The sequence below is a fragment of the Molothrus aeneus genome, chromosome 1, assembly GCF_037042795.1.
Source record: "Molothrus aeneus isolate 106 chromosome 1, BPBGC_Maene_1.0, whole genome shotgun sequence".
In the NCBI taxonomy this organism is placed as follows: Eukaryota; Metazoa; Chordata; class Aves; order Passeriformes; family Icteridae; genus Molothrus; species Molothrus aeneus.
This window is the reverse complement of record NC_089646.1, coordinates 145,530,442-145,543,982: the sequence shown is the minus strand read 5'-3', so window position 1 is coordinate 145,543,982 and position 13,541 is coordinate 145,530,442. Positions and strand designations below refer to the sequence as shown.

At 38.7% G+C, this 13,541-nt stretch overlaps 1 protein-coding gene across 8 annotated transcripts in view; it reads right to left on the bottom strand.

The window, feature by feature from the left end:
* Positions 1-13,541, bottom strand: part of PHF20L1 (PHD finger protein 20 like 1) — a 57,379-nt gene that overhangs the window by 5,647 nt on the left and 38,191 nt on the right. For 4 of the 8 annotated variants that reach the window (XM_066566626.1, XM_066566648.1, XM_066566632.1 and 1 more), the window contains 7 exons: positions 10,242-10,406; positions 9,672-9,853; positions 7,675-7,774; positions 6,444-6,530; positions 5,339-5,534; positions 4,576-4,945; positions 885-1,047 (listed from right to left, as the gene is read on the bottom strand). In XM_066566626.1, the coding sequence (XP_066422723.1) occupies positions 885-1,047; positions 4,576-4,945; positions 5,339-5,534; positions 6,444-6,530; positions 7,675-7,774; positions 9,672-9,853; positions 10,242-10,406 (1,263 nt within the window). The remainder of the gene's footprint in view (positions 1-884; positions 1,048-4,575; positions 4,946-5,338; positions 5,535-6,443; positions 6,531-7,674; positions 7,775-9,671; positions 9,854-10,241; positions 10,407-13,541) is intronic. The other 4 variants (XM_066566643.1, XM_066566656.1, XM_066566661.1 and 1 more) reach the window with 1 other exon arrangement.

Below are 13,541 nucleotides of genomic sequence, written 5' to 3'. Positions count from 1 at the left end.
AAGGTATCTGGGAGTAAATTTTACACTTGGCTCACAATTTACCCTCTCCACACATAAAAGCAACTTCAGTTCATGTTCTACTCTGACAGTTCTGAAACAGAAAATGCAACCCTCAAACACAAGGCTTGCTTCTGCTGCTTTAACAGGCTCCTGTGGACAAGGTCCAGATTACAGAATGGTTTTCCAATCTTCAACAAATGTTTTCAAGGAATTTCTCTGCTTGTAGAAACAGAGAAGGGAAAACGTCAGCCCTATTAGTTTAGAAACACTGAATCTAGGAAAAACAGGGATACTGCAAGTAAAACTGAAAACAGAAATAAGACAACTTTATTTGTTAAAAGATTAATTAAGGAGTCCTAGGATTAGACTACAAGCTCCCTTAATTACTAGCTTCTATGACTGGCAAGTCACAGACACTTATGTGCTACAATATTCTCATACAATATAATTTCATTCAAGTTTTCCCATGAAGACTGAATTGTCTTCATGAAACCACTTGCTTACTAATAAAAAACCCCCACAAAGTTGAAGGCACAACAAACACCTTCTTTTTCCCCTACATATTGTCAATTACTAGAACAATCAGGCAAAAACCACTCCAGGGGTAGAAAAAGCCATCAACTTTAGGATTCATATCTGGACAAAGACTGGACAAGTCATCTAAGCTTTCTGAAGTCTGAGTACTTAACCTACTTTATTGGCATTGAAAACTTAAAGAAGGGGGTGGGGAGATCAAGGGTACAAGCTCTGCTTATAAATCTGAGACCCAAATTTGAACAGAATACTTAAAAACCCATCCTCAGTGCCTCAGATCACTTGGAACACATTAGTTAAGAGAGATGCTGCTACAGGTACATTAACAAGTAATCTGGCAATGCAGTTACCATCAACTTCTTTTTCAATCAGGTCCATTCTGCTGGTGACTTCATTCTGTACATTCTCTATATGGGTGAGGAGATTTAGCTGCCATTGAAGATGTGTGTCCACTTGTTCTTCTGAGCCTTTTCTTTCATTACAAACAAACACAGTGTTTCCTTCAGCAGAATTCTTCATAGGAGCAACAGAAAGAAAAAAATTGCCATTTAAGATTTTTTTTTTCTTTGTTTTAATTTCTGGTGTTGATTTCAACATTTGAGTCACATGATAAACTCTGCTTGCTTAGAATTGTACTTCTGTATACACAACAAAAAGCTTACTCAGAAAGCCACATACTATGACACATCAATAGACTAAAATAACAAAATGCAGATTCCACATAAGTAAGCATCTATGCCTTTTGCCTCATTTTCCTAACACTGAAGTTTATCAGTTCAAATACTTTCTTCAATGCAGTAAAACAGATTTTACTTCTGTGCCCTTTTTATATAAATGGCAACTTAAATCATAAAGTGCTGAACTGCATGGATCTACTGCCACCAAAAATGTGCAAAATCCCAAGGTTTGTTTCCATGGAAAACTTTCTACAATGCAGAAGTATCTAAGATGTCAACAGTCACTCTTTTGCACAAATAAGGTGGACAACCTATTTCACAGAATCCCAGAATGAGTCAGCTTGGAAGGGACCACAGTGGATCCCCTGGTCCCAGAGGGTCATCTCAGAGCACATGGCACAGGATTGTGTCCAGATGGTTCTGGAGTATCTCCAGTGAGGGAAGAGACTTCACATCCTCTCTGAGCAATCTGTTCTCTTTGCCGATTAAGACAAAAAACTTCTCTTCCTACCTGCTATTACCCCACCTACCTTCCTGGCACAAGTCTGGGGTAGAACTGAACATGCTTGGGGACAGTTATAGTAACATGTGGAGTTATGCAAACATTGTGTCTGAGGAAGACTGACTTCTGCAACATAATTAGTACCTTCACAGCATGCCAGAGATAATACACAAGCTCCTAATCTTTCAGTATTTGATGCTTCAGCTACTGAGTGGAAGTAGATCAGATTTAATGAGTTAAAAATACTCAGCATCTCAGGTAATTAGGAGATTACTAGCTTCCATTTTATATCCACTATGACTTCATATCCAATGAAGTTCTTTCACTATTGAAGATTTTATTTTAAGGACTAGAATGCCAAATAGATGTGCTCACCCAGTGTCAGTTCATGTCAAATGCCAGAGCAAAGAATGATTTTAATTGTATTAATACACTTCTCTGAAGAGCTCAGCTAATTTTCCACACCACATAAGAAAAAAATGGTGTTAGGCCTGCTATTAAAATATTTTTTTCTCCAGTCAAGCATAGAAGAGTGAGAAGAGACGTAAAGAAGAAAATAGGAACTGAAGGATTTTAAGTTACAACTTAAGCAAAAAACCCCAACTTTCATTTTAAGACTTGAAATCAATTAAAAACCACTAACCAAACAAATAAAACCCTGACTGACCTGCAGGCAGCTTTATTAGCAACTCAGATGGGTAAGCATTGTTAATATTCATGAAGTTCAATAAAAGAGTTAAAATTATGTATCAGATATAGATTTTATTTGAAAGGTATGAGAGTTTTGATGCCTTTATGATATTTAAAATCCCTTCTCTGAAGGCATCAGGTTTGCTTCCACAGTGTTTTCAGTACTCAAACTTTTTGTAATCTTATGACAAATATTTCCAATATAAGTAAGAAATTAACTATTCCTTATAATTTTCAGACCCTCCAGAACTAAAGGAATGCCACTTTTCCCTTGCTGTGAAAGGATCTAAGTCCATAATTCTCAAAGCAGAATCATCTTTCAGCCTGCTTCAGTAAGATAGAGAAAATTTCAAAGTTAAGGAACTGAATATCTAAATAACATCATAAATGTTGGTTTGTTTTTTTCCTTTTAATGACCTCTATATTTATTTAAATGGCTCCTTGAAAAAAAATCACAAAATCCAACAGGTTCTCCTCTAACCTCTGAGATCAATGTAGGCAATCAGGCAGGGATGGCAGGGGAAGGATACAGCTCATGGACAAGAAATAACAGGAGATTCAGGTGGGGAAGTCTTGTGCTTTCAGAAGCAAAACCAAGGAAACTAAATACAATTTTAAAGATAATGCATGGCCCAAAAAGGGACTTGAAAACAGTTGATCCAAACACTGTTTGTAAGAGAAAGTGAAGTATGTAACAGAACTGCAGATTAGGGTAAGACAAAATGGTAAGGAGAACCAGAATATTAAAAGGTTCTGAAGAATGCTAGAAAGGAAAATTCAAAGCCCCAACCAAACTTTGACAAGGAAAAGATAAAAGGCACCTTAGAGAGAAGTCAGATCATTTAAAAATGATCCTTCAATGTCAGTTTTAAAGTAAGTTCAGACAGGTTTATGGAGAAACCAAGGAGAGCTTTTCCATGCCAATCATGTTTGGGCAGAAGACCTTATTTTAGTATCAAGGTGTCTCCAAAGGAAAGAACACTCTTAAACCAAGAAGAGATCTGTTGGGGCCAGTGCCAAAGAGAGAGTACCCAGCTTTTTAGATATATGCTTGAATCTCTGAAGGAAATATTAGTTTTGTTTAACTGCTCATGCATATTTTCCTTTAATCCTAAATATCTTTATACTATTTATAATGTTTACAATGATGATTTAAACTACTGTTGGAAGGCAAGAGTATTTGACACTGCTGCATGTCTCCTTACTAGAAATCTGAATATAGTTGTGCAGTGTAGCAAATTTAGCATAGAAACAGGTATTTTTAATTAGAATGAGCCTAAAATTCCCCATTCAGACTATACAGCTTACATGCCACATTTAGAACTAAAATTAAAAAGAAAAAAGATGCATCATACTCATTTCTTCCACACCAGAAACTGTACTTCTAAAGGGGGATGAGTTGGATGATTTATCCTCATACAGATGGTATTGCAGAAAACAGAAAGGTTTGGTTCTCTTTGGTTTTTGCTATGACAACTGGTCACTAGAACCAGATTAACAAGTTTCAGACCTTTTCCACGAAATAATGGATTAAAACCATTAATGTAAAAATGAGAAAGAGACGTTTAAACAGCAAAATATAATCCTGACTAAAAATGTTTCATTAGAAGAAATATGCAATATAGAAGACTGAAAAGCAGTTGCACATCAGGTGAAATTAGTTGGTCAGTAAATCATTACATGTGAAAGACATTCTAGGTAGCACTGCTATTAAAAGAAGAATACAGTATTATAATAAACGCCATTAAAAAAGCCTTGGTTTCAAAAACAACAACCAAAACCGCCTAGTACATGCAGATAACCAAACTGAGAGAAAAAGGGAAACCTGTCCCATTCTCCTCACCTTGTAAAAACCATGTAAATTTTGTTCCAAGACCCTGCATTTTAAGAATGGGGTTTCCTTTCTCTCAAAACATTGGATTGAGAATGATTTTTTAGCACAGGCAATACCTTAAACCATACCTTCTATTTCATACACCAGCTGAAATGAACTTACTTCACTTGGAAAAATTTCAGTGATTCAAGTTTGCTTCTAGTGACTTCTGCTGACTTATTTAATAAATATGTTGACTTACAGCAACAAAGATTTTTAAATACCTGTATGTACTACAGTTTTATCAGATTGAACATACTTTTCCAAATAAAATTTCCCAGATGAAGAATGATACTTACCTGCTCATTCATGCCACCATCTTTAAAAGAATATTGTAAACAGTTTTTATTCGCTGTGTGATATTCCTGATCTTCCTCAAAGCTACTTGTGTCTTCATCATCTGAGCTCATAGGGTCAGTGACTGCTTTGTAGTCATGACTAAAACTCTGTGGTTTTTGGTAACTGTGCTCACTTGTGATGTATGTTTCTTCCATCTTCTGGGGTATACTGGGTGGCTCTTTATGGTTTTGACTATGACACGTCCTTTCAGCTGGATTAACTGCATCCTGCAAAGTCACCAACTTTTTCTCTACCCCAACAGTTCTTTGTTCTTGTTCTTTTCTCATCCCTGAATAAGCCCAGAGATGAAGGTCTGGGTGATGCTTATTTCTGCAATGAAGGGGAGGAAAAAAAGCAAGTTATAGAGAACTTAGTGCACTTAGAGGACTAACTATTAAGCATCCAATTGTCCTAGGTATTAACTACCATTATCAAACAAGAAGTATTCCTAGGTCATTCACCAAATTAAGATAAATCTAGAATGTCCTTTTAACACAAAATGTACCCAAAAAATCACCAATAATCCCAATAAACCAGATCTGCTTGGGTGCTGAACACCTAGCTCCTGCTGAAGCTGAGGGTACTGCACATCTTGCACTTAAATTACTTAAAATATTATACAAGAAAGAATTTCAATGTGAGAGAAAAATGCAAATGGAATAATGTTAGTCTTTGCTACCTGAATATATACAGCTGGAAAATAAAGCCTGGAGTGATACCTACTTCAGTATCCCAATCTTCAGCTGCAGTCCATGCAGTATTTCAGTTACCCCATAGACATCTGCCAGTAGATGATGTGTTGACACAATCTTTTTGGCATTAAGATGAGAGTAGTTCTCTTTCAAAAATGATAATCCACACATGTGTCCATTGTTTAGCCAGTCTTTGTCATAGAGATATTTGGCACTCCACCTCTGTCCTGGGGTAAGCAATAAAGAAATTGAGGGACATCTAAAGCAGAATTATGTTTACAACTAGAGTGCTATATTTATGTGCTGTACTTGCCTAAATATCTCCTCACTTCCATGAAAGGATGACTCAGGATTTTGCTAATAATATTTATGAATTTAGTTTTTATGGATTAAGAAGAAAGTCAAAACTTATGAGAAAGAAAATCAGCCTGAAACCTCTAAATGGCATTTGAAATTAAAATCTAATCACCTTTGCAATCAAACTATATGATATTAAGATCTATGCTGTTATCAAAATAAAAATCACCAAAAAAAATTTACATTGACATTTTGTTTATCTAAGTAGTTCAACTTACTTTTTTTTTAAAAAAAAAAAAAAAAAAGAAAGCCTAAGTTACCAAGAGAAATATTAGAGTGGATTTTATATGGATATATCCAAAACATCCAGTTTCTTTCTAAAAGACAAATGTTTTGCTTCAATACTGTAGTCAATATCTATTTATTAGAAGCCAAGAAAAGGCTTCAGGAAAAGCAGATATTTCAAAGTTATCTGACAGCAAAGCTCTTCCACTCCCCTTTGAGGTGCCTTTCACCAGACTTGTAGAGAGGGTATTGATGTATGTGGGCCTCAGGTACCCCTGCTATGTCTTAACCCAACCAGCAGGAACGAGGATTTAGCTAAGGCTTCTACAGTAGCTAAATAACTACTAAAAAACCCAAACAAATCCAAAAAAAACCCCATAACAAAACAAAACCAAAATGCCCACCCAAAACTAGAAAAGCATAATGCTAATTATTGCAATGTTATCGTTTACAACAAGGCACCCAGACGGACTGACAGTATCTTACAGTGGATTTCAAATCATAACTATCATCATAGACAGAACAAAGAACAGGTTGATGGAAGCCCTTCATACCTTTCAGGAGAATACCCTGTCTATCTCCTTTTTGCCCATTATCCCAATACACTTTAAAATACTGACATTGAGAATGACTTTTTTCTCCTGACATAGAAAGAAAAGAAGTAATGGTTAGGAAGGGAGAGAAGATAAAAATTAGGGACACAGACTCTGCATAGCAGGGGAAAACGAAGTACCTAACACAGTGCAGGGAAAGAGCACAAGACAAATTAGCTGGGTTTAGTAAGAAGAAGCTGGACTGCTCAAAGAGACACCACACAGAACTATCAGACAAGACTCTCTACCACCAGTTTTGATTCACACTGGGACATATGGAACCAGCTCTACTTTCCTAATATTTCATCTCAAAAATAGCTAATAAAAACTCTGCAATTTTCATATTTCACTTCTTAAATTTAGAATGTCAGTAAATTTAAGGCTGTAGTCTCATTGCCCTTTTGAAACAGCTAGAGTGCTGGATATTTTACCAGAAGACAGGTATGTGCATTTGTATCAATTGTCAGAAGAAAATAAAAAAAACTTACTTCCAAATTCTTAAGTTTTTCTCCATATAACTGTTAGGAAAAATGGGTTTATCACAGAATAATTTTTAAATCAACATCTTCCTAATCAAATGTATTCAGTTTAAAAGTAAAGTTTTCCTAGTTCTTATGAATTTGACCTAAGTATCTGAAACTCAACATATTCTGTTTGTGCCTATTGTTTACTATAAGATGGAATAGATTTTCTGTATTTTAAATATTCAGTTCCACACTTTTACACAGTTCTGGGCTAATGCAAACATTATAAAATTGCAATTACTATGAAATGCCATTCACAGCATGTTTGAATGTACTGTGGTACTGAGTCCTTTTCCTCTAAGAAAATATTTAAAAGAACAAATGTGATTCCAAGTATTAGCAAAACAGATCCCTGAACAAAAATGATTTCTTTAGAAAAGTTTTTCAGACTACGCTGACATAAAAAAGTGCTAAGGTTTGGGGGAAATTAAGTTTCAACAAGTAAAACAATGGCAACTGAGTTCATGGATAAGATTTAGCATAGCTGACCATGATGTTACTAACACAAAAGTAAGTTTCTGCTCAGAGCCAAACTTAGAATCACTTGCCCCAAAGAAGCATCACACATTAACACAAAACAGACAAAGCTTGAACAATTTAAGCAAATTCATAACATCTTTGCTCAAAAATCCCAAGCAGGGCTGCAGATAAAGGTGGTTTATCCATACCTGGTGGATCTCTGCAGATGTAACAGATGTACTGCTCTGGAATGCTGTCCTCCAACAGTCCCATGCATACACTGTGCTGCCAACACAAGCATTCTTCACACTGACATCAGAAAAAAAACACAACAAAAGCAAAAACTAAAACTGAGACAAGTAGATGCAAAAACCCAGAAGCTACTTCTTGAATCATCAAAATGCAGAGAACAGCACTTTAATTTAAATAGCTGGCTTGAGCAAGATTATTTTAGTTGGGCAATTTGTGTTTGGGTAGACAAAGACATCAAGCTAAAAAAGAGCTCTAGATCTGAAAGTTACCTCAACCACAAACTTCAGACTGGAGGAAAAAAAAAAAAGAAACTGAAGATGTAATATTAAATAGTATTTTATTGCAACATTCAGTATTTTAGCACCTACATATTTAGTAGTGAAACATAAGACAGGAGTATAATATTATAGTAAAGTAGAAAGATAATGTAATACATTACAGCATAACAGTGAAAAGTAGAAAACTCTTCAGTTTAATTATTTATATTTACAAAGCATCTCTCCAGTGCGCTAGAAAGATGTGCTTTTAATATCGCACCAATGGAAAATCTAAAAGAAAAAGAAAATTAAGAGAAAATGAAAGAGGAGAAACAAGAGAATAGGAGAGCAAAATAGAAGTGGTAAGACATGAGAGCCTAGAAACAGCAAACTGGTTGCTCTCAGTGAGACAAGCATGAAGAGGAAAAATCAGGCTGCCATTGGACTTCAAAAACAGGCAGGAGACTGCCTCTTATAAAGATACTTCCCTTTCTCAACTCTGTGCTTGCCAGTGTTTTAAATATCTGCTGGCTCACTGCCGAAAATCTCTCTTCTTTGCTTTGACATGCCTTTGAGCATCAACCTGTCCAAGACACTGAAGTCACCATTTCTCCTGTCACTACAGCTACCGTGTCCCCTCCTGTCTCAGAAGATTGTTACACCAGTCCATTTTTCCAATTGTTACCACAGCTGAACTGCTCAGTTCCTCCAACACAGCACAGCCTGTTAGTCTGCTCCCCAAGACAGCCTGTGTGCCCTTCATTTCCAGGGCTCTGTCAGTTCCAGAACACTGAGTCCACTAACACATGACAGCCCTACTTGTTTCCTTTAAATCTTGACTAAAGAGCTCCATACTATCGGCTGGAACTGTACCACAGTAGTAGTTGAATACAAACCTGATTTTGAATGGGGGTAAAAAAACCAGAAGGTTCATGACCTTTTTAAAGTTGTTGACAACTGAGTTCTTCCTTACTGCTTTTTGCATCTGATTTAACCACTGCATTATAAATTGCTTGAGAAAAAATACTTCAAATTTCTCAAAGATGGGAAATACTCTCCTAACTGGAGTACAAAGTAATAAGCAGCAGTTGCAATCTGTCAACATCTGAATGCTGTGTAGACATGGAATACTCTTCTTCCCTTTTATCTATACCAACTTAAGATGTAAATTCTCAGCAGTTTCTAAAACCTGGTAGTGATACCCAGTGTGAGAAGTGCTGTTCTAAAGATGAAACACACATCACAGTATTGACAGTATTTAGTGTCTGCACAGGAGACACACTGCACACAGAGGAGGGACATTTACAGTGAGCAGAGAGGTTTCTACAAGTGGTACTGCAAAGCACAAGGGCCAAGCCAGGAGGGCTTGTAAAATCTGGATGGTCTGGGGAACAGAAGCAGAATGGTTTGTGTGTGGCCGAGGATACTTTATTCCAAATTTATCAGCTGGCTATAAAGAAAAAGGTTACTCAGCAATTTGTCCTATGTATCAAATTGCTAGAGAAACCCCATCCTAGAGGAACAGCTCTGTATCCACTGAACAGAGCCAAACCAAGTGCAGAACAAAGAAATATTTTGTTCTTGTTCACTTATGTACTGCTCTCTACATAATTCCAGTCTGTGACACATCAAAAGGGCACCTTCACAAGCAAAACATTCACATGGAAAATGTAACTCCACACACCAAACTTCTTTACCTGAATCATAAAACCATTTTCTTCATCAAGTTCACAAATGCATCTAACAATTTCATTGATAGCATCATCTTCATCCTGAGACTCTTCAAAGTTGGTTGAATCAAAATCCTGATTGTATTCATCACCACTAAGTAACAAACTCTCTGTGGAAGAATCATCCAAGAACTCCACATCTGAAAGGTCTAATAGAAATAAATACATGTGAAACTGTGTGGAGAGACATAATAACTGAAAGAAATACAAGGAGCTTCGACAGGTAAAAATCTTAATCTGCACTAGCAACAAAAATCACTCTCAAACACACTGCTGATACATGAGATTTCAAGATGAATTCTGCAAAGTGCCTTTAATGTGCTCTCCTCAGATGCAGAGTATCAACACTTAAACCAAAGCAAGTACAATGTAGAACAGCTTGAGGAGTGCAAGCTTTTTGATTTAAATAGATGAAGGATAAATCAGTCACCACATTTATAGTTACAATCCCAAACAAAAACCAAATTATTTCCTTTAAAATTCCCTTTCTTAACAAATTAAACCTACAAACTTAAATCTGCTGTTCATTCAACCTACTTTCTCCACTAAGGTCAACAGAGAGGATGGCTCTAGGGTACTGGTACGAGGTGTTCTTCTCTGAGAACATACTGCGCAGGGTCAGAGAGCTGCCCGAGGAGCGCGTCAAGGGAGAGGAGCACCTGTCCAGGAATTCCACAGAGCTGTCTTCATAATCCGAGTAATCTGAAATGTTGAAAGAAAAGAAGTTGCTCTAACAACAGTAAAATTTATAACAAATGTAAAAAAAAAAAAAAAGGTGTATAGATTTTACTCCAGCAGCATTATGTTGACAAGCAAAGACTATCAATGCTGAGGTATCAGGATGATGAACCTGTAAGTAAGAAATGGCAAAAACTCTTTGTAATATTTTATTACAAAATTTCCAGTAAGAAACATAATCAAGTTTGATAAATAAGTATCACCATTTGTAACTCTGCCACCTCTGAATGTACGGAGGGGTAATTTTTCCTAGAACATTATGCAGTCTTCTTTTCTCCACAATTCATCCTGCACCATCTGCTATCCTTAGAGATGCTGCTGGTGACTCTCTCATGCCTTAAGTCTGCTTGCAGCACTACCAGCATTGCTACTTAGAAGCAACCACGGATGACCCTGCCAGCTTAAGTGATAAAAGCTTGTCTGCACCCCTGCAGAGGAGCACAGGGAGCTCAAAGAAAATTGTCTTTGCATGTTCCCAGGCCATGTCAGGAGACATCAATGGGTCAACAGGTCCTGGGATGGGCTAGGGAGCATCCCAGAGAGTATACATACACAGGCCCAGAGGAGGAGGATGAGCAGGCAAACAACAAACACCCCCTGGCCAGGCCCCTTTCAGACTTTCCCAGCAGTGCCATCACCACCATTGCATGAAACCCATCAGGATGTGTTACCCACAGCGGCTCTCTGGATCATCTTCTGGACTAAGGGCAGTTGCAGCCTGGGGGTTGCCAATGGAGGACACTATGGGATGTGGGGGAAAATAATTTTGGGTTTATGAATTACTGTGAAATGTTTAGGGAAGAAAATAAAGGTAGGGATAATGGATGGACTGAAGTGATTTGGGGAAGAACAATTATGGGCAGAACACAGGAATAACAGAACAAAAAAAGCCACATATGCATAAAGTCTTGTGGTCAGTACACTTGCCTGGCCATGCTCTGCATCCAGCCTGTGCTGGCAGAGGTTGTAAGTCTCCTTCCTTGGAGACATTGATAAGCTGTCTGGATAAAATCCCGGACAACTAGGACAAGGGGGTTGGACAACTGCACTTCCAGAGGTCTCTTCCAACCTCAACTATTCTGTAATTTTTATTAAACCTCATTTCAATCTCTTACCTGGAGAAGGGGCTCTCCATTCAGGGTTCATGTACATGCTCTGTGTGCCAGCAAATGGAGTAGCCCTGCAGGTCAAAGGGTCCACGTGTCTGTGGTGCCAGCACTCAGAGACAGCAGTGACAACAGTGCCAGCCCTGTGCCAGGGGTCTCTGGTCACAGAGGCCCATGAGCTCATGCTGCAGCACCTGCAGCCAGTCCAAGTGTCTGATTGCTTGCATGGATCAGGCTGGACCAGGTGATGAGCAGGTGAAGTGGCCTAGGAGCAAGGGGTGAGTGGGTCTGCAAGGGCCAGCTCTGGGTGGAAGTGGCTCTCTAAGCAGGAGAGCTGGGGTGGGGGGCTCTGGGGACCCAGGGAGTCCTGGCCAACACTGGGAGCATGTGAGAATGCACATGGAAGTGAGACTGTCTGTCCTGCAGTGGGGCTGCTGCCCCATGAACTCATACCTGCAGGCACAGAAATTGGAAAGACTGGGATTCAGAGGAGCTACTGGGCAGTGTCTGAGCCCACCTGCTGCAGAAATCCCCACTGTACTTACACACCTCTGTATTATCTTCCTGCTCAGCCAGAGAGAGGAGCAGGGTGAGGCTGTCACAACACACACACAAACACAGACAACATCATGTGTTTCTGCCTTCTGGTCACACAGCGCTACTGACATTGACCTTGATAACCAGCATTGTATCTCTTCCTCTATCAAATTACTTGTAACACTCTCAAGAAACACATTACAAACACATTTGGCTGTCCCTAATCATGACTGGAGAGACTGTCCTAGGAAAGTCATTGCAAATCATTGAACAGTTAGGGTTGGAAGGGACCTTAAAGATCATCCTGTTCCCCCCCACCTTCTAGTAGACCAGGTTTTTCATCCACACTTTTAGAGGTCCATCCACACTGGCCTTCAACACTTCCCAGGATGGGACATCGACAACTTCTCTGGGCAACCCATTCCAGTGGCTCACCACCCCACAGAGAAGAACTTCTTCTAAATATCTAAACTAATCTAGATCTACCCTCTTTCAGGTTAAAACTGCTACCCCTTGCCCTACCACCACACTCCCTATTCAGGAGCCCCTCCCAATCCTTTCTTTGGGTCTCCTGTAAGTACTAGAAGTCTGCTATATGGTCTTTCCCCAGCATTCTCTTTTTCATAAGAGAGACTAAAACAGACTCTTAGCCTCTTCTCACAGGGGAAGTTTTCCACCCCTCTGATCATCATTGTGCCCTTCCTCTGGACCCACCCAAGCATGGCTTCAATCAGTAATTAGGAGTAGCTACCCATTTACTACTCTGAAAAATTAGTACTTCAAATATAAGCAAGTGATCAGATTACTGCACTTCCACCCTTCTGTAGGAAGCATTCCTGCTCCCACCTATCACTACAGTTTTCCTGCTATGGGTTCCATAATATCCTTCTCTCCTAGATCACCTTCCATGAAGCCACCTTCCTCTTTACAGTCTCTGTCCACAGCACAACATCTCCAGCCATTCCCAAGTGTATGCACTGTAGTCAGCTCCAAGAGCAGCAGAGTTGATTACCTCATGCTGCATGGCTTTCAGCCTCACTGCAACAGAGCAGCAGGACTATCAGGCATTGCTACTTTCTGCTACACATGGGCTTAATGCAATCAGTAAGTCATGCACACAACACCTGGAGCACAAAACCAGTCTTTGCTGGGCTTTCTGTTTTGTCTTAAAGTCTTGTTCAAAACTTACCTGGGGTACACAATGTACCTGCTCCCTCTTCTTAATTTGAAACAAAAGGAGAATGCCTCACACCTTTACACTTTTATCCATGCCTGGAGTAGAGTGACCTAGTCCTGGAGAGGGTCCTGTTTCTTTTGACAGATGGGCTTTTTCAGGCTTTTTCAGTCAGAGTCTACCAGAGTATTTCAAATTTTTTCCCCAGTTAAAAAAAGTCCAAATGGAATACGTTTGGATTGTTAAACCCAGATTTTCACAAGATGAATTTTTAAAGAATAA